Consider the following 22,172-nt stretch of genomic DNA (forward strand, 5'->3'; position numbering starts at 1 on the left):
CAGAGAGCAAGAAGGGAAGGAGGGATTGGAGAAAATTGCGCCCGCCTCCACCAGAGGCAAGACAGAAGAATAACTGTTTAAATAAAAAAAATACCAACAATTACTCGTTAAAATGATTGATGTGCACGTTAGAGACATATGAACAATTACCACACCTTTGTCTGTGCAATTACAAAACCCAAAACCAGTAAAGTTGGCACGTTGTCCATCCATCCATTTCCTACCGCTTATCCCCTTTGGAATCGCGGGGGGCGCTGGAGCCTATCTCAGCTACAATCGGGCGGAAGGCGGGGTACACCCTGGACAAGTTGCCACCTCATTGAAGAGTTGGCACGTTGTGTAAATGGTAAATAAAAACAGAATACAATGATTTGCAAATCCTGTTCAACCTATTGAACCAATTGAATAGACTGCAAAGACAAAATACTTAATGTTTGAACTGGAAAACGTTGTTATTTTTGCAAATATTAGCTCATTTGGAATTTGATGCTTGCAACATGTTTAAAAAAAGTTGGCGCAAGTGACAAAAAAGACTGAGAAAGTTGAGGAATGCTCATCAAACGCTTATTTGGAACATCCCACAGGTGAACAGGCGAATGGTTGGGTATAAAAGCAGCTTCTTTTGTGGCCTCAAAAAACAATAAGAATCCAAATGCAGATCCGTAGCAAACCTTTATTTAATAACAAAAAAGCAATGGAGAAAATAAATCAGTTTTAATGAAAGATCAGCTCCAGGAAAACCGGGTCTAAAGTCCGTCCTCCACCTGAGGAAATACAAAAAAAATAGATATTACAACAGGTTCAGGGCAAAGGTCAGAGTTAGTGAGCTCAGGGCTGGTTTCTACCGCAAGCAACGGACAAACTGGCACCGGCTGAGTGGAGATCCAGGGTTTAAGTCAGGTGGTTGATTAGCAATAGGTGGGCTCGGATGACTGGCAGCACACCGGGAACTAATGACCGGGTAGGAGACTTACAGACAGAAGAAGGTAAAAAAGCAGGAGAACTGCCCTCATGACAGCTTCAATGAAATGCTCAGTCATTCCCAAACAAGGATGAGGGTGAGGGTCACCAGTTTGTGAACAAACGCGTGAGCAAATTGTCGAACAGTTTAAGAACCACATTTTTCAATGAGCTATTGCAGGGAATTTAGGGATTTCACCATCTACGGTCCGTAATATCATCAAAAAGTTCAGAGAATCTGGAGAAATCACCGCATGTAAGCAGCAAGACCGCAAACCAACATTGAATGCCCGTGACTTTTGATCCCTCAGGCGGTATCATTGTGTCATCTCTGAGCTGCCACCTTATCGTGGTAGAGGAGTTTGGGTGTCACAATGATCCTAGGAGCTATGTAGTCCGGGGACTTCCATGCCCCCTGGTAGGGTTTCCCAAGACAAACAGGTCCTATGTGAGGGATCAGACAAAGAGCAGTTCGAAGACTTCTAAGGGAATACAAAAACAGACTGCGATTTCCCTCGCCCGGACTCTGGTCACTGGGGCCCCCCACTGGAGCTAGGCCCGGAGTTGGGGCACGATGGCGAGCGCCTGTCCACATTGAGCCCAGCCGGGCAGAGCCCGAAGAGGCAACGCGGGTCCCCCCTCCAATGGGCTCACCACTCATGGGAGGGGCCATAAAGGTCGGGTGCGATGTGAGCTGGGTGGAAGCCGAAGGCAGGGCACTTGGCGGTCCGATCCTCGGCTGCATAAGCTAGCTCTTGGGATGTGGAATGTCACCTCGCTGGCGGGGAAGGAGCCTGAGCTAGTGCGCGAGGGAGAGAAGTTCCGGCTAGATATAGTTGGACTCACTTCGACGCACAGCAAGGGCTCTAGAACCAGTTCTCTCGAGAGCGGCTAGACTCTCGTCCCCACTGGCTTTGCACACAGTGAGAGGCGACGGGCTTGGGTAGAAATTCTTGTTGTTCCCCGGCTCAAAGCCTGCACGTTGGGGTTCAACCCAGTGGACGAGAGGGTAGCTTCCCTCCGCCTTCGGGTGGGGGATGGGTCCTGACTGTTTTTTGTGCTTACGCATCAAACAGCAATTCAGTACCCACACTTTTTGGATACCCTCGAGGCAGTACTGGAAAGTGCTCCCCCGGGTGATGATTGGCTGCCCAGATCTAAACCCGAGTAGTGTTTTGTTATTGGACTTTTGTGCTTGTCACAGATTGTCCATAACAAACACCATGTTCAAACATAAGGGTGTCCATATGTGCACTTGGCACCAGGACACCCTGGACCGCAGTTCCATGATCAACTTTGTAGTTGTGTCTTTGGATTTGCGGCCTCATGTTTTGGACACTCGGGTGAAGAGAGGGGCGGAGCTTTCTACCGATCACCACCTAGTGGTGAGTTGGCTGCGATGGGGGGGAGGATGCCGGACAGACCTGGCAGGCCCAAACGCATTGTGAGGGTCTGCTGGGAACGTCTGGCAGAGTCTCCTGTCAAAGAGAGTTTCAATTCCCACCTCTGGAAGAACTTTGAACATGTCACGAGGGAGGTGCTGGACATTGAGTCCGAGTGGACCATGTTCGGCAACTCTATTGTCGAGGCGGCTGATTCGAGCTGTGGCCACAAGGTAGTTGGTGCCTGTCGTGGCGGTAATCCTAGAACCCGTTGTTGGACACCGGCGGTGAGGGATGCAGTCAAGCTGAAGAAAGAGTCCTGTCAAGTTCTTTTGGCTCATAGGACTCCGGTGGCAGCGAACAGGTACCGACAGGCCAAGCTGTGTGCGGCTTCAGCGGTCGCGGAGACAAAAACTCACACATGGGAGGAGTTCGGTGTAGCCATGGAAAACGACTTCCGGACGGCTTTGAAGCGATTCTGGACCACTATCCGCCACCTCAGGAAGTAGAAGCAGTGCACTGTCAACACCGTGTATGGTGGGGATGGTGTTCTGCTGACCTCGACTGCGGATGTTGTGGATCGATGGAGGTAATACGTCGAAGACCTCCTCAATCCCACCAACACGTCTTCCTATGAGGAAGCTGTGCCTGGGAAATCTGTGGTGGGCTCTCCTATTTCTGGGGTTGAGGTTGCTGAGGTAGTTAAAAAGCTTCTCGGTGTCAAGGCCCCGGGGGTGGATGAGATCCACCCGGAGTTCCTTAAGGCTCTGGATGCTGTGGGGATGTCTTGGTTGACAAGTACCTCTGGATTGGCAGACCGGGGTGGTCTGCTGTCTTTAGAAAGGGGAACCGAAGGGTGTGTTCTAACTATCGTGGGATCACACTCCTCAGTCTTCCCGGTAAGGTTTATTCAGGTGTACTGGAGAAGAGGCTACACCGGATAGTGGCACCTCAGATTCAGGAGGAACAGTGTGGTTTTCGTCCTGGTCGTGGAACTGTGGACCAGCTTTATACTCTCGGCAGGGTCCTTGAGGGTGCATGGGAGTTTTCCCAACCAGTCTCCATGTGCTTTGTGGACTTGGAGAAGGCATTCGACCGTGTCCTTCTGGAAGTCCTGTCGGGAGTGGTCTGAGAGTATGGGGCATCGGACTGTCTGATTGTGGCAGTCCGCTTCCTGTATGATCAGTGTCAGAGCTTGGTCCGCATTGTCGGCAGTAAGGCGGACACGTTTCCAGTGAGCGTTGGACTCCGCCAGGGCTGTTCTTTGTCACCGACTCTGTTCATAACTTTTATGGACATAATTTCTGGCGCAGTCCAGGCATTGAGGGGATCCGGTTTGGTGGCTGCAGGATTAGGTCTCTGCTTTTTGCAAATGATGTGGTCCTGATGGCTTCATCTGACCAGGATCTTCAGCTCTCATTGGATCGGTTCACAGCTGAGTGTGAAGCGACTGGGATGAGAATCAGCACCTCCAAGTCTGAGTCCATGGTTCTCGCCCGGAAAAGGGTGGAGTGCCTGGGGAGTATACCTTTCCCCAAGTGAAGGAGTTCAAGTACCTAGGAGTCTTGTTCACGAGTGGTGGAAGTGGGGGAATGGCACAAACATGGCACAAACAATGTGTTATTTTCATATTTACCAGCTTCACACAGGTCTAGTATTGTCACCACTTCACTCTTTTAGCTTTAGTTGATGATGTCGTATCTTCAACCTGCTCACTTCCGTTCTTCTCTGTCCAGTGCACAGCGTGGTTGTGGAAACCGAGTGTTTGGTTGCGTCCCAGCGACTCCTGGAGGCCCATGCCCGTCTGATGGATCTGGAGCGCTGGCAGGATGACATCCTCTGGCAAATCCACGGCGCCGCTGGGATGGCAGAAAGTGACCAGGAACTGGTGGCCAAATACTTCTCTGACGTCAGCAAGCTCGGCGAGACTTTAGGTGAGGGAACCACAAAACATCGAATTCAACTAGAATTTATGCAATTAATTAAAGTGCTAGCGTGCTACCGCTAATGCTAGCATGCTAGCACTTGAATAACAAAACTAAGGAGAGATTCCTCTTTGGAACCGTTCAAATCTGTTGAAAAATGTGGTATACGTAGAAGTGTGCATATTGCCCATCCATTTTCAATGGGGGGAAAATTCCTGGTAATTCCGAGTAATGCGGGAATTTTCGGGTCCGGATCAAAGGTGCAGGGTTAGTGGAGTGTGTGGATGATCGAACAGTTGAAATCGAATCAATTGCTGAACTTTGAAAATCCCGGTGTCATGATCCGTTACCCGGATCATGTTCTGTTTAGTTTTGGACTCCCTCAGTTCCTGTTTTGTGCACCCCTGGGTTTGTTTTAGGCCATGTCCACACGAACACGGAGAGTTTCATTGACCCATATTTGGGGTTAAAACAATCTCCATCCACACAAGTGTAGTTTCAAAAGTGTCTTTGTCAACACACAAACGCATACACCTGCTGTCATGCACATTTTGTCCAATCAGACGCCTGAAAAAAGCAGCAATATCTGACTTGGTGCAGCATTACACCTCTTATTATGTTTATTTGGATATACTAGACCAGGGGTCGGCAACCCAAAATGTAGAAAGAGCCATTTTGGTCCCAAAAAATAATAAAAAATCGGTTTGGAGCTGCAAAAAATTAAAAGCCTTCTATAAGTGATATAATTAAGTCAACACATGATGTACATGCAAGGGCGTAGAATTGGGTAGGGACGCTAGGTACACGTCCCTACCAATATCCAGCCGCTACTGTGTAGTCACTATCAATATAAGCGCTGCCCGTAATGTTTAGTCAATGATTATGGCACAGAAAGGGTTAAATGTCGGTCTCTGCTAGAAGTCCCGCCTCTAACCTAAATATCGCTCCCTGATTGGTTGCCATTTTCATGCTAACTTACGTGTGATTGGCTGTCCCCGCTGTCACTCCTTCTGCTTGTAAAAGCTAGCCTACATGCTAGTTGCTAGCGAGCGGACGAGAGTGTCACGCCAAATTTCTTCCCCACCGAGCGGGGGGGGGGTTGAGCGGTTCTAATACCTTGAAGTGGGTCTAATACTGTGAAAGTTCAATCCATAGTGGATCCAACACAGCCGCGAAAGTCCAGTCCAAAGCGGATCCAACACAGCAGCGAGAGTCCCATCCACAGTGGAGCCAGCAGGAAACCATCCCAAGCGGAGGTGGGAGCCAGCAGGAAACCATCCCAAGCGGAGGCGAATCAGCAGCGCAGGGATGTCCCCAGCCGATACACAGGCGAGCGATCCATCCTGGGTCCCGACCCTGGACGAGCGGTTCATCCTGGGTCCCGACTCTGGACAGCCAGTACTTCATCCATGGCTATCGGACCAGACCCCCTTCACAAGGGAGAGTGGGACATAGGAGAAAAAGAAAAGAAACGGCAGATCAACTGGTCTAAAAAGGGAGTCTATTTAAAGGCTAGAGTATACAAATGAGTTTTAAGGTGAGACTTAAAAGTATTGCACACAATCACAGTAATTATGGTGTAGTCTGCAGTAGAGGCAATATAAAATGATCTCTGACATATCCAGCTAATAGAGCCGCAAAAATGTCAAGAAAATAAGGAAATAGCAAACCCATTCAAAGTCAAGAGAGACCACAGCTGCGACCAGTCTAAGTAGCGCCCCTAGTGGTAGGGACCACTGGTCTCTGCCAGGTAGCAACTAGATCCGATCTGCAATTCAATAATAATAACATATCCAGCAATCCATTTTCTACTGCTTGTCCCTAATCACAGTAATTATCATGTGGTGTGCAGTAGAGGCAATATACAAAACCCAAAACCAGTGAAGTTGGCAAGTTGTGTAAAACGTAAATAAAAACAGAAAAAAATGATTTGCAAATCCTTTTCAACTAATATTCAATTGAATGGACTGCAAAGACAAGATACTTAACATCCGAATTTGAAAGCTTTATTTTTTGCAAATATTACCTCATTTGGAATTTGATGCCTGCAACATGTTTCAAAAAAGCTGGCACAAGCGACAAAAAGATTGAGAACATTGAGGAATGCTCATCAAACACTTATTTGGAACATCCCACAAGTAAACATGTCATTATCCGAGGTCTGGATCATGTTTTATGTTTTCTGTTTGTTTTGGACTCCATTGGTTCCTGTTTGTGCCCCTCCTGAGTTTAGTCACCATAGTTACTTATTATTTTCACCCGCCTCTTGTGTTCGGGACGCTCACCTGTTGCTCATCAGAGAATGTATTTAAGCCTGCCTTTTCCGGTCACTCGTCCTGGCTTCATTGTTTACTTCACGCTTATGTCAAGTAAGATTTGTCTGTTCCCTAGCTTATGCTAAGTCTTAGCCTACCGTTTGTTAGGCGCGCTTGCCTTTTTGTTGTTTTGCCTGTACTATGGTAGTTGGATGAACTATGAAGAATAAATCAAGTCCTACCTTGACGCTTTCGTCCGGAGTTGTCAGTTTTGCATCCCGGGAGAACAAACCGCAGCTACGACCCAAATTGTGACAGAACAGGCTAATTGGGAACAGGTGGGTGCCGTGATTGGGTAAAAAATCAGCTTCCATGAAATGCTCAGTCATTCACAAACAAGGGGCGAGGGTTACCACTTTGTGAACAAATGCGTCAGCAAATTGTTTAAATACAACATTTTCAACCAGCTATTGCAAGGAATTTAGGGATTTCACCATCTACAGTCCGTAATATCAAAAGGTTCAGAGAATCTGGAGAAATCATTGCACGTAAGCAGCAAGCTGAAAACCAACATTGAATGTCCCTGACCTTTGATCCCTCAGGCGGTACGGCATCAAAAAGCGACATCAGTGTGTAAAGAATATCACCACATCGGCTCAGGAACATTTTGGAAAACCACTGTCAGTGACTACAGTTTGTCACTACATCCGTCAGTTCAAGTTAAGACTCTACTTGATCCCTCAGGCGCTACTAGATCAAAAAGCGACATCAGTGTGTAAAGAATATCACCACATGGGCTCAGGAACACTTCGGAAAACCACTGTCAGTAACTACAGTTTGTCACTACATCTGTCAGTTCAAGTTAAGATTCTACTTGATCTTTCAGGCGCTACTGCATCAAAAAGCGACATCAGTGTGTAAAGAATATCACCACATGGGCTGAGGAACATTTCCGAAAACTTCTGTCAGTAACTGCAGTTTGTCAGTACATCCGTCAGTTCAGGTTAAGACTACACTTAATCCCTCAGGCGCTACTGCATCAAAAAGTAACATCAGTGTGTAAAGAATATCACCACATGGGCTCAGGAACACTTCAGAAAAGCTCTGACAGTAACTACAGTTTGTCACTACATCCGTCAGTTCAAATTAAGACTCTACTTGATCCCTCAGGCGCGACTGCATCAAAAAGCGACATCAGTGTGTAAAGAATATCACCACATAGGCTCAGGAACACTTCGGAAAACCTCTGTCAGTAACTACAGTTTGTCACTACATCTGTCAGTTCAAGTTAAGAATCTACTTGATCCCTCAGGCGCTACTGCATCAAAAAGCGACATCAGTGTGTAAAGAATATCACCACATGGGCTCAGGAACACTTCGGAAAACCACTGTCAGTAACTACAGTTTGTCACTACATCCGTCAGTTCAAGTTAAGACTCTACTTGATCCCTCAGGTGCTACTGCATCAAAAAGCAACATCAGTGTGTAAAGAATATCACCACATGGGCTCAGGAACATTTCGGAAAACATCTGTCAGTAACTACAGTTTGTCACTACACTTGTCAGTTCAAGTTAAGACTCTACTTGATCCCTCATGTGCTACTGCATCAAAAAGCGACATCAGTGTGGAAAGAATATCACCACATGGGCTCAGGAACACTTCAGAAAACCTCTGTCAGTGACTACAGTTTGTCACTACATCCGTCAGTTCAGGTTAAGACTCTACATGATCCCTCAGGCGCTACTGCATCAAAAAGCGACATCAGTGTGTAAAGAATATCACCACATGGGCTCAGGAACACTTCAGAAAACCTTTGTCAGTAACTACAGTTTGTCACTACATCTGTCAGTGCAAGTTAAGACTCTACTATGCCAAGCGAAAGCTATTTATCAACAACAGCCAGAAACACCGCTGGCTTTGCTGGGCCTGAGCTCCTATAAGATGGACTGATGCAAAGTGTAAAAGTGTTCCGTGGTCTGACGAGTCCACGTTTCAAATTGTTTTTGGAAACTGTGTCCCCTGGACCAAAGAGGAAAAAAACATCTGTATTGTTATAGGCGCAAAGTTCAAAAGCGAGCATCTTTGATGGTATGGGGGGTATTAGTGCCCAAGGCATGGGTAACTTGCACATTTGTGAATGCACCATTAATGCTTAAAGGTACATACACAACATATGTTGCCATCCAAGCAACTTTATCATGGACGCCCCTGCTTATTTCAGTAGTACAATACCAGGCCATGTGTTACAACTGGGTGGTTTCAAAAGACTGTAGTCCAGACCTTTTTCCCATTGAAAATGTGTGGCGCATAATAAAAAGTGTAAAATACATTTTGTATCACCTATTTTCCTGTTGAAAATTGCTAAGTCCTTTTTGCTGACCTAAATATTTCCAGCGTAACAATTTCGGTCTATTTTGGTTGTAAGTAAATTAAGTTTTGTTGGTTGTGAGTGGAATGTATTGTGTATTTTACTCGTTTACTGTAAATTGTGGCGTTAACAAATGCAGGTAAGGAGCTGTGGGCGGTCGTGAGCAGTGCCCTGGCTGTGGCTCGCCAAAACCCGACACCGTTTGTATCGGCGGTGAGGATTGTCGAGCGCGAAGAGGCCATGGACAGAATTCTGCTGGAGCGAGTTGAAGGCAAAGTCCAGCCTTTGCCCCCAGGACGGCCTCGCCGCTGGAGGGCACGCTTCTTCCAGGTCTCTCTTCTAACAAAAAATACAAAAAAAATCCTGGTTTTAGAAGGCCAGTTAGCTGACTGTGGCTTTTGTCCTTGGTAGGTTCTAGAGGAGGCGGTGTCCGCTCGCTTCCATAGTGTCTCCTACCTTCACACGAGGGGTCCAGGTTTGGCCGGACATCTCTCTGCTCTGCAGCACACCATTATGGCGGATCTGGCCACGGTGCGCCACCTGCTGGAGAACTGTGTCCCGCCACACTACTGCCTAACGAGAGCCTACCTTAGGGCCAGCCACCACTGTTTACATGCTCACCTGACACAGGTGTGCTGTGACATCAACACTGAGCATCATTGTTAAATTGGAAAGATTGTCTTATTTTTTTGGGTTGTATTTTTTGTGGCACAGGTCTGCAGTTGGGACCTGGAGAGTGGGGAGATCTTTGCGGTGCTTAACTGGGTGCTCCACGTCTACAACAGGTAAAGTCCACATCGTATCGTCCTTCTCAGGAAACTTTCAACGCTCTTAAAGGGGAACGTTATCACAATTTCAAAAGGGTTAAAAACAATAAAAATCAGTTCCCAGTGGCTAGTTGTATTTTTTGAAATTTTTTTCAAAATTTTACCGGTCCCGGAATATCCCTAAAAAAAGCTTTAAAGTGCTTGATTTTCGCTATTTGCGATGCGAGTATCCATTTCCCTGTGACGCCATACAGTGCTGCCAATGTAAACAAACAATGGCAGATACCACAGCAAGATATAGCGACATTAGCTCGGATTCAGACTCGGATTTCAGCGGTTTAAGCGATTCACAAGATTACGCATGTATCAAAACGGATGGTTGGAGTATGAAAGTATTGAAGAAGAAACTGAAGCTATTGAGCGAATAGCTATTGACGCTATTCATAGCCATAGCATAGCCGAATAGCTGCGTTAGCATCGCTGGTAAAATGTGCGGACCAAACGATCAGGACTTTCGCATCTCTTGAAACTGGAGCAACTTAAATCCGTCGATTGGTAAGGGTTTTTTTCGCATTAAATGTGGGTGGAAGGAAACGTAATATAGTTGCAAATGCATCTGCAGGTTATCCATACATCTATGTGCCATGTCTGTTTTAACACCGCCGGTAAATAGCATGTTAACATCGATTAGCGTAGCATGTTAGCATCGATTAGCTGGCAGTCAACATCAACAAAACTCACCTTTGTGATTTCGTTGACTTTATCGTTGCAAATGCATCTGCAGGTTATCCATACATCTCTGTGCCATGTCTGCCTTAGCACCGCCGGTAAATAGCATGTTAGCATCGATTAGCATAGCATGCTAGCATCGATTAGCTGGCAGTCACGCCGCGACCAAATATGTCTGATTAGCACATAAGTCAAAATCAACAAAAATCACCTTTGTGATTTCGTTGACTTTATCGTTGCAAATACATCTGCAGGTTATCCATACATCTCTGTGCCATGTCTGTCATCGCCGGTAAAATGTGGAGACACTCTGGCACATTCAATGGGGGTCTGGCGGCAGACACTTTCGCATCTTCGGGCCAGTGGTGCAACTTGAATCCCTCCCTGTTAGTGTTGTTACACCCTCCGACAACACACCAACGAGGCATGATGTCTCCAAGGTTCCAAAAAATAGTCGAAAAAACTGAAAACAGAGCTGAGACCCAGTGTTTGCAATGTGTTGAAAATGAAATTGGTGGCTGTATTACCTCGAAGACGTCACGTTATGACGTCATCGCTAAAAGAGCCATTAACAGAAAGACGTTTAATTCACCAAAATTCACCAATTTAGAGTTCGGAAATCGGTTAAAAAAATATATGGTCTTTTTCTGCACCATAAAGGTATATATTGACGCTTACATAGGTCTGGTGATAATGTTCCCCTTTAAAGCTGTTTTAAATGGAAGGTCTCGGAAGAACGGTTACATTTTTCCGAGAAATTAATGGAAAGACGGAAAGAAGAAAATCCATTCAGTCAAAAACATGACAGATTCATGCATGAAAAAAAAAGTAAATAAAAAATTGCGATTGGTCCTATGATAAGCGGTGGGTAGGTCTGCGGTTTCAACTCGCCCTGGCCGGAGAATGAAGAGAGCTGCACCATAAACACTCTTTCAGGGGTCTTAAAGGCCTACTGAAACCCACTACTACCAACCACGCAGTCTGATAGTTTATATATCAACGATGAAATATTAACATTGCAACACATGCCAATACGGCCTTTTTAGTCTACTAAATTGCAATTTTAAATTTCCGCGGGGTTTCTTGTTGAAAACGTCGCGGAATGATGACGCGTGCGCCTGACGTCACGGACTATCAGGACATATTAGCGCAGTACCATTTGCAGCTAAAAGTTGTCTCTTTTCATCGCGCAATTAAACAGTATTCTGGACATCTGTGTTGCTGAATTTTCTGCAATTTGTTCAATTAATAACGGAGAAGTCAAAGTAGAAAGATGGAGTTGGGAAGCTTTAGCCTTTAGCCACACAAACACACGGTGATTCCTTGTTTAAAATTCCCGGAGGTGAAGCTTTACTATGGATCAGAGCGGTCAAGAGAACATGGATCCCGACCACTTGTCAACCGGCAGGTTTCGGTGAGAAAATTGTGTTAAAAAGTCGCCTCTTCCCGGAGATCTGTGGAGTTTGCGCCGTCCTTGTATCTGGCTTGACTTCCCTCAGACACTGGCCTCAAGACACCCGTGGACACACCCCTCCGACTATGAGGTACTATTTAATCTCACTAAAACACTAGCAGCACAGTAGAAAGATAAGGGATTTCCCAGAATTATCCTAGTAAATGTGTCTAAAAACATCTGAATCCGTCCCAATGCAATCGCCTTTTTTATTTTTTTTTTACTTTATTTTATAAAGTGCGGGAAGAGTGGATCATGAGATCGACAGGCGGATCGGTGCGGCGTCTTCAGTAATGCGGACGTTGTACCGATCCGTTGTGGTGAAGAAGGAGCTGAGCCGGAAGACAAGGCTCTCAATTTACTGGTCGATCTACGTTCCCATCCTCACCTATGGCCATGAGCTTTGGGTCATGACCGAAAGGATAAGATCACGGGTATTAGTGGCCGAATGAGTTTCCTTTGCCGTGTGGCGGGGCTCTCCTTTAGAGATAGGGTGAGAAGCTCTGCCATCCGGCAGGAACTCAAAGTAAAGCCGCTGCCAGATGAGGTGGTTCGGGCATCGGGTCAGGATGCCACCCGAACGCCTCCCTAGGGAGTTGTTTAGGGCACGTCCAACCGGTAGGAGGCCACGGCGAAGACCCAGGAAACGTTGGGAAGACTAGGGGCGGTATAGCTCGGTTGGTAGAGCGGCCGTGTCAGCAACTTGAGGGTTGCAGGTTCGATTCCCGCTTCCGCCATCCTAGTCACTGCCGTTGTGTCCTTGGGCAAGACACTTTACCCACCTGCTCCCAGTGCCACCCACACTGGTTTATACGTAAAAAAATTAGATATTGGGTTTCACTTTGTAAAGCGCTTTGAGTCACTAGAGAAAAAGCGCTATATAAATATAATTCATTTCACTTCACTATGTCTCCCGGCTGGCCTGGGAATGCCTCGAGATCCCCCGGGAAGAGCTAGACGAAGTGGCTGGGGAGAAGGAAGTCCGGGTTTCCCTGCTTAGGCTGTTGCCCCCGCGACCCGACCTCGGATAAGCGGAAGAAGATGGATGGATGGATGGATACTTTATTTTATGTATTTATTTTTTTGTAGTGCTTCGCTATCAATATCATCATCCACAAATCTTTCATCCTCGCTCAAATTAATGGGGAAATTGTTGTTTTCTCGGTCCGAATAGCACTTTTTGTTGGAGGCTCCCATTAAAATCAATGTGAATATAAGTACTCTCAGCTTGTGGAGGAGTGTCGGGGCAATGGGTGGCGAGCGATGTGCTGGCCCGTTGAAGTGGGATGTCGAGGGTTTGTGGGCAAATCTCTCTGCAGGGCCTACAGAATGCTTGGCATCACAGGGGGCAGCCAACAAAGGGCCATGAAGTTAGTCACAGATGCAGCAGAAGTGGCATCAAGGTGGCTGTGGATCAGGAGGGGAGAGGCGTGGCATGTAGGGCAGTAGCGCTACCTGGACACAGGCTGGGGCCTGATCAACCCTGGCTGGGTCGCCTAGGGGAGGGGGTCTGATTGTTGAAAGACCCGAAACTCCCTGTGATCCTAGGTTACATCACTGAGGATGTGTCCAGTTGCACCATTGGTGTATTTAAAAAGTTGCTTTTCTGGGACAACCAGTGACTACCAGGAACAGTCTGGTTGACCACCAAGTACAGATTGGTGACAGCTGGAGAGACAGCGGACAGCCCGGAAAGACGGCACCGGGGCAGTGAGGGGTAGCATCCCGAGCTGCACCTTCTGAAAGGAAGGAACCCACAACAAGCTACGAATCGACCTTCAGGAAATATACCCCCAGGGATTCCAGAGAGGGGGGGCGGAAGAGAATCCCACTGGACGGATCAAAGGTTGACGACACATGGCAATGGAAACACGACGACGACTATGGATAGCATATGTGGGAAGGTATGCGCGAAAAGACATGGCCTGCGGATCCACCAGGCCAGGATGAAGTGTATGCAGAAGGTGGTAGAATCACAACGCACAGGAACTACGCCTGGTGAGACGCAGGAGGAGCCAGGCCCGGAGTTACCCCACAGTGCCCCGGAGCCTCCAGGTGATGCAACCACCAGATACACACAGGACATCAGGACATCGTCAGGTAAAGTGGCCCCAAGCTAGCAAGGAGAAAGAGTGGCTCCAGTTTGATGAAGATGCTGATACCATCTTGGAAACAACAGCCAAAGGGGACGCTGATCGACACCTCAAGACGATGACCACAATCATCATCAGCCTTGCTGCAGAGAGGTTTGGACTTGAGGAGAAGCGGTCAGCGATGCCCCCCTACATCATGAACAATAGAGCGAGTAAAATCCATCAGTTCAGGCAGGAACTGAAGTGTTTAAGACAGCAGTTCAAGATTGCAAGTGGATAGGATAGGGGGCCTCTTGCGGAACTATGTTGTACAATCCGCAAGAAGCTAATGACCTTGAGGAGAGCGGAGTGGCATAGGAGGAGGAGGAAGGAAAGTTCCAGGAGGAGAGCTGCCTTTCTGGCGAATCCATTTGGAGTCACAAAACAGCTGCTAGGACAGAAGCGAAGCGGTAAACTGGCCTGCTCCAAAGCTGATGTCGACCACCACCTCAAGCAAATTTACAGCGATGGATGCAGAGAACAAGACCTAGGCCCCTGCTGGTCCTTGATCAATCCACCAACACGCTTGACTTCGATGGGAAAGAGCCCGGCTGGAAGGAGATCCAGGAAGTGGTCCGAAGGGCAAGGACGAGCTCTGCTCCAGGGCCCGGTGGAGTACCTTACAAGGTCTATAAGGACTGTCCAAGACTACTCCACAGACTCTGGAAAATCCTGAAGGTTATCTGGAGGAGGGGCAAGGTAGCAGACCAGTGGAGACAGGCAGAGGGTGTGTGGATCCCAAAGTGGGAGAAGTCTCAGAACATCAATCAGTTCCGAACCATCTCGTTGCTGAGTGTTGAAGGGAAGATCTTCTTCAGCCTCATGGCCAGGCGACTGACAGCCTACCTCCTGAAGAACTCCTACATTAATACATCAGTCCAGAAAGGAGGGATCCCAGCGGTATCTGGATGTCTGGAGCACACAGGCGTGGTCACTCAGCTCATCAGGGAAGCCAGGGAGAATAAGGGGGACCTGGCTGTTCTGTGGCTGGACCTCGGAAATGCCTATGGATCCATACCCCACAAGCTGGTCGAAGAGGCACTGAATCGGCATCACATTCCAAAGAAGTTCAGAAACCTCATTCTGGACTACTATGCCAACTTCCATCTAAGAGTCTCCTCTGGAAAAACAACCTCCGACTGGCACAGGCTTGAAAAGGGGATCATCACTGGCTGTACGATCTCAGTCATCCTCTTTGCCCTCGCCATGAACATGCTGGTGAAGTCTGCGGAAGTTCAGTGCAGAGGGCCCCTCTCCAGGTCTGGAGTCCGACAGCCACCCATCCGAGCCTTCATGGACGACCTGACAGTGACCACTACATCTGTCCCAGGTTGCAGGTGGATCTTGAATGGCCTTCAGGAGGTGATTTCCTGGGCTCGCATGAACTTCAAGCCGGCCAAGTCGAGGGCCCTAGTGCTAAAGAAAGGGAAGGTTACTGGCAAGTTCTGCTTCTCACTTGGCAACACCAAAATACCATCACTCACCGAGGAACCTATGAAGAGCGTAGGAAAGGTGTTTAATTGCAGCCTGAGAGACGGAGCTTCCACAAAATCGACCAACCAAGATCTGGAGACCTGGCTGACCGTGGTGGATAAGTCTGGCCTCCCTGGCAAGTTCAAGGCCTGGATTTACCAGCACGGGATTCTCCCTCGGATCCTCTGGCCCCTCATGGTGTACGACGTCCCCATTTCAACGGTGGAAGGCTTTGAGATGAGGGTCAGTAGGTTCCTGGGCAGGTGGCTAGAACTGCCGTGAAGCCTGAGCAGCATTGCTCTATACGGGCACAACAACAAACGGAAGCTTCCCATCAGCAGCCTGAGCTAGGAGTTCATGGTGACACGGTCTAGGGAGCTCCTACAATATCGGGAGTCCAGTGACCCAAAGGTTGCACAGGCTGGGATTGAAGTCAGGACGGGGCGGAAGTGGAGAGCTGTCGAGGCTGTGGATTTCACAGAGGCAAGGCTGCGGCAAAAGGTTTTGGTGGGAACAGTGGCGCAGGGGAGATCTGGCTTAGGTAGCAGAAGAACACCTCACTATGATAAGGCGCAGGAGAAAGAGAAGAGGTCACTGATCCTCGAGGAGGTACGAGCAGGAGTTGAGGAAAGGCGAGCCTGCCAGACGGCGGGAATGCGGCAACAGGGCGCCTGGACGAGATGGGAACAAGCATCAGAGCGTAAGGTCCCATGGACCGAGCTGTGGAAAGCCGAACCCCATCGGATAAAGTTCTTGATCCAGGCGGTCTATGACGTGCTGCCAAGTCCATCCAACCTCTTCACCTGGGGAAAGGTGGAGACACCAGGGTGCCCCCTCTGCCAGAGGAGAGGAACCTAGGAGCACATCCTAGGCTGTTGTCCAAAAGCCCTGGGTGAAGGGCGGTACCGCTGGCGACATGACCAGGTCCTGAAAGCCATAGCGGATGCCACCTGCTGGGGAGTCAGTCACAGAAAGAGCCTCCGCCCAGTGAAGAGTACTGCTTTCATCAGAGCTGGGGAGAAGTCAACACCGGCTGCCCAGAACACCTCTTCTGGTCTGTTGGCAACAACATGCGACTGGGAGCTGTCAGTTGATCTGGGAAAGCAGTTGAAGTTCCCTGACGTGGTTGCCAAAACAACACTAAGGCCAGATATTGTGCTCACCTCAGTGGCCTCCAAGCAGGTAATCCTCCTGGAGCTCACAGCGCCTTGGGAGGACCGTATGGAAGAGGCCAATGAGAGGAAGAGTGCAAAGTACTCTCAGCTTGTGGAGGAGTGTCGGGGCAATGGGTGGCGAGCGATGTGCCGGCCCGTTGAAGTGGGATGTTGAGGGTTTGTGGGCAAATCTCTCTGCAGGGCCTACAGAATGCTTGGCATCACAGGGGCCAGCCAGCAAAGGGCCACGAAGTTAGTCACAGATGCAGCAGAAGTGGCATCAAGGTGGCTGTGGATCAGGAGGGGAGAGGCGTGGCATGTAGGGCAGTAGACCTACCCGGACACAGGCTGGGGCCTGATCAACCCTGGCTGGGTCGCCTAGGGGAGGGGGTCTGATTGTTGAAAGACCCGAAACCCCCTGTGATCCTCGGTTACATCACTGAGGATATGTCCAGTTGCACCATTGGTGTATTTAAAAGTGAGGAGCCCTCACCCTTGTGATGTCATCGTCTGCGACTTCCGGTAAAGGCAAGGCTTTTTTGTCAGCACCAAAAGTTGCGAACTTTATCTCGGATGTTCTCTACTAAATCCTTTCAGCAAAAATAAGGCAATATCGCGAAATTCTCAAGTATGACACAAAGAATGGACCTGCTATCCCCGTTTAAATAAGAAAATCTCATTTCAGTAGGCCTTTAAACTATCTACTTGGGGAAAATGTGTGAGGTGAGGTTGCATGACTAAATTAGTTAACTCCATCTGTTATCAGCAATAGTGACCCTGAGTTATAATTATTCTGAAAAACAAAAGGTAAAAAGCATGATGGCCAACCCTCCCGATTTTCCCGGGAGACTCCCTAATGTCATTGCCTCTCCCCAAAATCTCCCGGTGCAAACAGTCTCCTGAATTTCTCCCGATTTCCAGGCGGACAACAATTTAACGTCCTCTACAACCTGTCGTCACGTACGCTTTTCCTCCATTCAAACAGCCTGCCGGTCCAGTCACACGGTATATATGGTTTTAAAACACACACGAGTGAATGCAATTCGTACTTGGTCAACAGCCATACAGGTCACACTGAGGGTGGCCGTGTAAACAACTTTAAAATACGCGCCACACTGTGAACCCACACCGAACAAGAATGACAAACACATTTTGGGAGAACCTCCGCACCGTAACACAATATAAACATAACACAACAAATAGCTTGGAGCCCTTGCAGCACTAACTCTACAATACACGCTACAATACACACCCCGCTACCACCAACCCTCAGAGGTGTCAAGGTTGGCAAGTATGGTTCCCCAAGAGATGATTTTAATTATTGTGCTTTCTTATCGGAAGTTGTTCTTATTGTTGCCCAATTTGTGTAAGTTATGCTGAAATATGTGAAAGAGACAGAACTCAAATTTAACCCCAATTGAAAAGTAATTAAAATGTTGATAATTGATTAATAATTTATCAGGAGTTCACTTGTCTGTGGCTTCATGTCAATATTTGCTTAATTGTATTTCTGAACTGTATGTGTCTAATATCCCAAAAAGCCCATGTTTAAACAAACAAACACATTTTTATTATTTTTCTTTCTTGTGGGATGTAAGATTGATGGGCATGCATAAAAATATGGTTATGTGGGCCGCAGATGTCCCGCAGGCCGCAAGTTATGTTTTAGCATCACTTTTGCATCTCTTAGCACATAACTGTGATGTGTTCGATGAACCTTGATTATAGTTGGAAACAGAAGTGTCACTACTTATTACATACAGGGGAGGCTTAACCCCCAGTAGATGCACTAATAATTAGAGATGTCCGATAACATCGGACTGCCGATATTATCGGCCGATGAATGCTTTAAAATGTAATATCGGAAATTATCGGTATCGGTTTCAAAATTATCGGTATTGCTTTCAAAAAGTAAAACGCCGCTGTGTACACAGGCATAAGGAGAAGTACAGAGTGCCAATAAAACTTAAAGGCACTGCCTTTGCGTGCCGGCCCAGTCACATAATATCTACGGCTTTTCACACACACATACTTGCATACTTAGTCAACAGCTACACAGGTCACACTGAGGGTGGCCGTTTAAACAACTTTAACACTGTTACAAATATGCGCCACATTGTGAACCCACACCAAACAAGAATGACAAACACATTTCGGGAGAACATCCACACCGTAACACAACAGAACAAATACCCAGAATCCCTTGCAGCGCTAACTCTTCCGGGACGCTACAATATTCCGTGATGCTACAATTTTTTGGCTTGCAAAGCATTAGAATACTCAGGGTCGTATTAGAGTATGAAATAACTCGTTACTTGCATTACTGCCCACCAAACACAACATAGCCCCCTGTTTGTGTTGACAAAGAGAAACACTGAGTGTCTGACAGTCTGCTTTTGGCAGCCCTCAAATGCTGAGTCATCCAGATGTGCTGAATGTGTTGAAGGGGGGAGAGCTTGGACTCCTTATCTCCACCGAGGGACTGGAGCAACTTCAGAACAAATATGTGCAAAGTGTACGGGTGAGTATACAACATTTAAAAAAAAATAATCTTGCACAAGCAGAACTCCATGTATTGGCAACATGTCTAAAATGTCTGCTGTCAAATAACATTTTTTAATCAGGTTAATCACATGTTTTTATTTTGATTCATCATGACTAACTGCGGTAAATTACTTGTGTGCATAATTCAAATGAACTCAAAATTTTTGACAAAAATGCAATTTTATTGTTGGAATGTCATACAGGAAAATATTTTAAATGTTTTATTTGAATGTACACCATTTATTTGTTCAGAACTTGCTAACAGTTTTATCTAAAGTCCAGTCAGGTTTTATTTTGAAGTGAAATTTACTAGAGATGTCCGATAATATCGGCAGGCTGATAAATGCTTTAAAATGTAATAAAGGAAATTGTCGGTATCGGTTTCAAAGAGTAAAATGTATGACTTTTTAAAACGCCGCTCTACATAGCGCCAATAAACCTTAAAGGCACTGCCTTTGCGTGCCGACCCAATCACATGATATCTACGGCTTTTCACACACACAAGTGAATGCAATGCATACTTGGTCAAGAGCCATACAGGTCACACTGAGGGTGGCCGTACAAACAACTTTAACACTGTTACAAATACCTACTCAGTGGCCTAGTGGCTAGAGTGTCTGCCCTAAGATTGGTAGGTTGGAAATTCAAACCTGAGTCATACCAAAGACTATAAAAAAATGGAACCCATTACCTCCCTGCTTGGCACTCAGCATCAAGGGTTGGAATTGGGGGTTAAATCACCATTAATGATTCCTGGGCGCGGCACCGCTGCTGCCCACTGCGCCCCTCACTTCCCAGGGGGTGATCAAGGGAATGGGTCAAATGCAGAGGACAAATTTCACCACATCTAGTGTGTGTGTGAGACAATCATTGGTACTTTAACTTTAAATATGCGCCACACTGTGAACCCACACCAAACAAGAATGACAAACACATTTCGGGAGAACATCCGCACCGTAACACAACAGAAACACAACAGAACAAATACCCAGATGCCCTTGCAGCACTAACTCTTCCGGGACGCTACAATATACACCCCAGCTACCCCCTACGCAACCACCTCAACCTTCTCATGCTCTCTGAGGGAGAGCATGTCCCAAATTGCAAGCTGCTGTTTTGAGGCATGTTAAAAAAAATATCGCACTTTGTGACTTCAATAATAAATATGGCAGTGCCATGTTGGCATTTTTTTTCCATAACTTGAGTTGATTTATTTTGGAAAACCTTGTTTAATGCGTCCAGCGCGGCATCACAACAAAATTAGGCATAATAATGTGTTAATTCCATCCATCCATCCATTTTCTACCCCTTATTCCCTTTTTGGGGTCACGGGGGGCTCTGGCGCCTATTTCAGCTACAATCGGGCGGAAGGCGGGGTACATCCTGGACAAGTCACCACCTCATCGCAGTGTGTTAATTACACAACTGTATATATCTGCATCGGTTGATATCGGAATCGGTAATTAAGAGTTGGACAATATCGAATATCGGCAAAAAAGCCATTATCGGATAACTCTAAAATTTACCTGTGAGCACACCAGTCAATCTCCTCACTCATCTTTGCATTGACTTATGCATTGGTCTGTCACTGACCGTGTAACACACCTTTCAGATAATTAGCCACAGTTAAGGGGAACATTATCACCAGACCTATGTAAGCGTCAATATATACCTCGATGTTGCAGAAAAAAGACCATATGTTTTTTTAACCGATTTCCAAACTCTAAAAGGGCGAATTTGGCGATTTAAATGCCTTTCAATTGATAGCCTGTCGAGCGATGACCTTTCACCCGTGACATCACAACATGAAGCAATCCGCCATTTTCTCAATCTTATTACACACACCAAGTCAAATCAGCTCTGTTATTTTCCGTTTTTTCGACTGTTTTCCGTACCTTGGAGACATCATGACTCGTCGGTGTGTTGTCGAAGGGTGTAACAAAACGAACAGAGACGAATTCAAGTTGCACCAGTGGCCAAAAGATGCGGAAGTCCCTTGTTTGCTCCGCACACTTTACCGATGACGGCTATGCTACGACAGAGATGGCAAGAATGTGTGGATATCCTGCAACACTCAAAGCAGATACATTTCTACAACTAAAGTCAACGAAATCTGCAATATTGGAAAATAGACCACCACTGAATCTGCCGCAGTGCGAGCTATTTAGGGACGACGGCAGTCTCTTCCCGCAGACGAGCGAGGTAAACCCCCTGGATATGTTGGCTAAGACGTGATTAATGCCACTTCTTTTTCCGTCTCATTTTGTCCACCAAACTTATTATGTTGTGCATGAATGCACAAAGGTGTGTTTTGTTGATGTTATTGACTTATGTGGAGTGTGCTAATCAGACATATATAATCACGGCATGACTGCAAGCTAATCGATGCTAACAAGCTTTTTAACATGCTATCGCATCATTATGCCTCAATTGTAGCTACATTTGTATCCAGCCTTTCCCTCCACCCACATTTAATGCCAAACAAACACATACCAATCGTTTGTTAGAAGGCGATCGCCGAATTCGTCCTTGCTTCCTCCTGTGCCGCTGTCTCTCGTGATATGGCTCAATCGCTTCAGTTTCTTCTTCAATTTCGTTTTCGCTACCTGCCTCCACACTTCAACCATCCGTTTCAATACATGCGTAATCTGTTGAATCGCTTACGGCGCTGAAATCCTAGTCTGAATCCGAGCTAATATCGCTATACCTTTCTGTGCTATCCGCCACGTTTGTTTCTGTGTGGTCACGCTGTGACGTCACAGGATAATAGACGGGTAGATATAACGACGGTTAAAATCCGGCACTTTGAAGCTGTTTTACGGGATATTGCGTGATGGGTAACATTTTGAGAAAAACTTCGAAAAATAAAGTAAGCCACTGGGAACTGATTTTTATTGGTTTAAACCCTTCAGAAATTGTGATAATGTTCCCCTTTAATACAGCAACAGCATGAGAGTGCAGTACTTTGGCAGCCTCTTCCAAGGTTTATGTTATGTTATGTTCAATATTGTCATATAGAAGAGTGTGTC

At 46.8% G+C, this 22,172-nt stretch overlaps 1 protein-coding gene across 3 annotated transcripts in view; it reads left to right on the top strand.

The window, feature by feature from the left end:
* The window catches only part of exoc3l1 (exocyst complex component 3-like 1), a 115,463-nt gene that overhangs the window by 31,504 nt on the left and 61,787 nt on the right, over positions 1-22,172 (top strand). For 2 of the 3 annotated variants that reach the window (XM_061919996.1, XM_061919995.1), the window contains 6 exons: positions 4,079-4,276; positions 9,031-9,221; positions 9,303-9,521; positions 9,606-9,676; positions 19,003-19,120; positions 22,162-22,172. The exon at positions 22,162-22,172 is cut by the window's right edge and continues 115 nt beyond it. In XM_061919996.1, the coding sequence (XP_061775980.1) occupies positions 4,079-4,276; positions 9,031-9,221; positions 9,303-9,521; positions 9,606-9,676; positions 19,003-19,120; positions 22,162-22,172 (808 nt within the window). The remainder of the gene's footprint in view (positions 1-4,078; positions 4,277-9,030; positions 9,222-9,302; positions 9,522-9,605; positions 9,677-19,002; positions 19,121-22,161) is intronic. The other variant, XM_061919997.1, reaches the window with a different exon arrangement.

Source organism: Nerophis ophidion, linkage group LG14 (genome assembly GCF_033978795.1).
Source record: "Nerophis ophidion isolate RoL-2023_Sa linkage group LG14, RoL_Noph_v1.0, whole genome shotgun sequence".
Classification (NCBI taxonomy): Eukaryota; Metazoa; Chordata; class Actinopteri; order Syngnathiformes; family Syngnathidae; genus Nerophis; species Nerophis ophidion.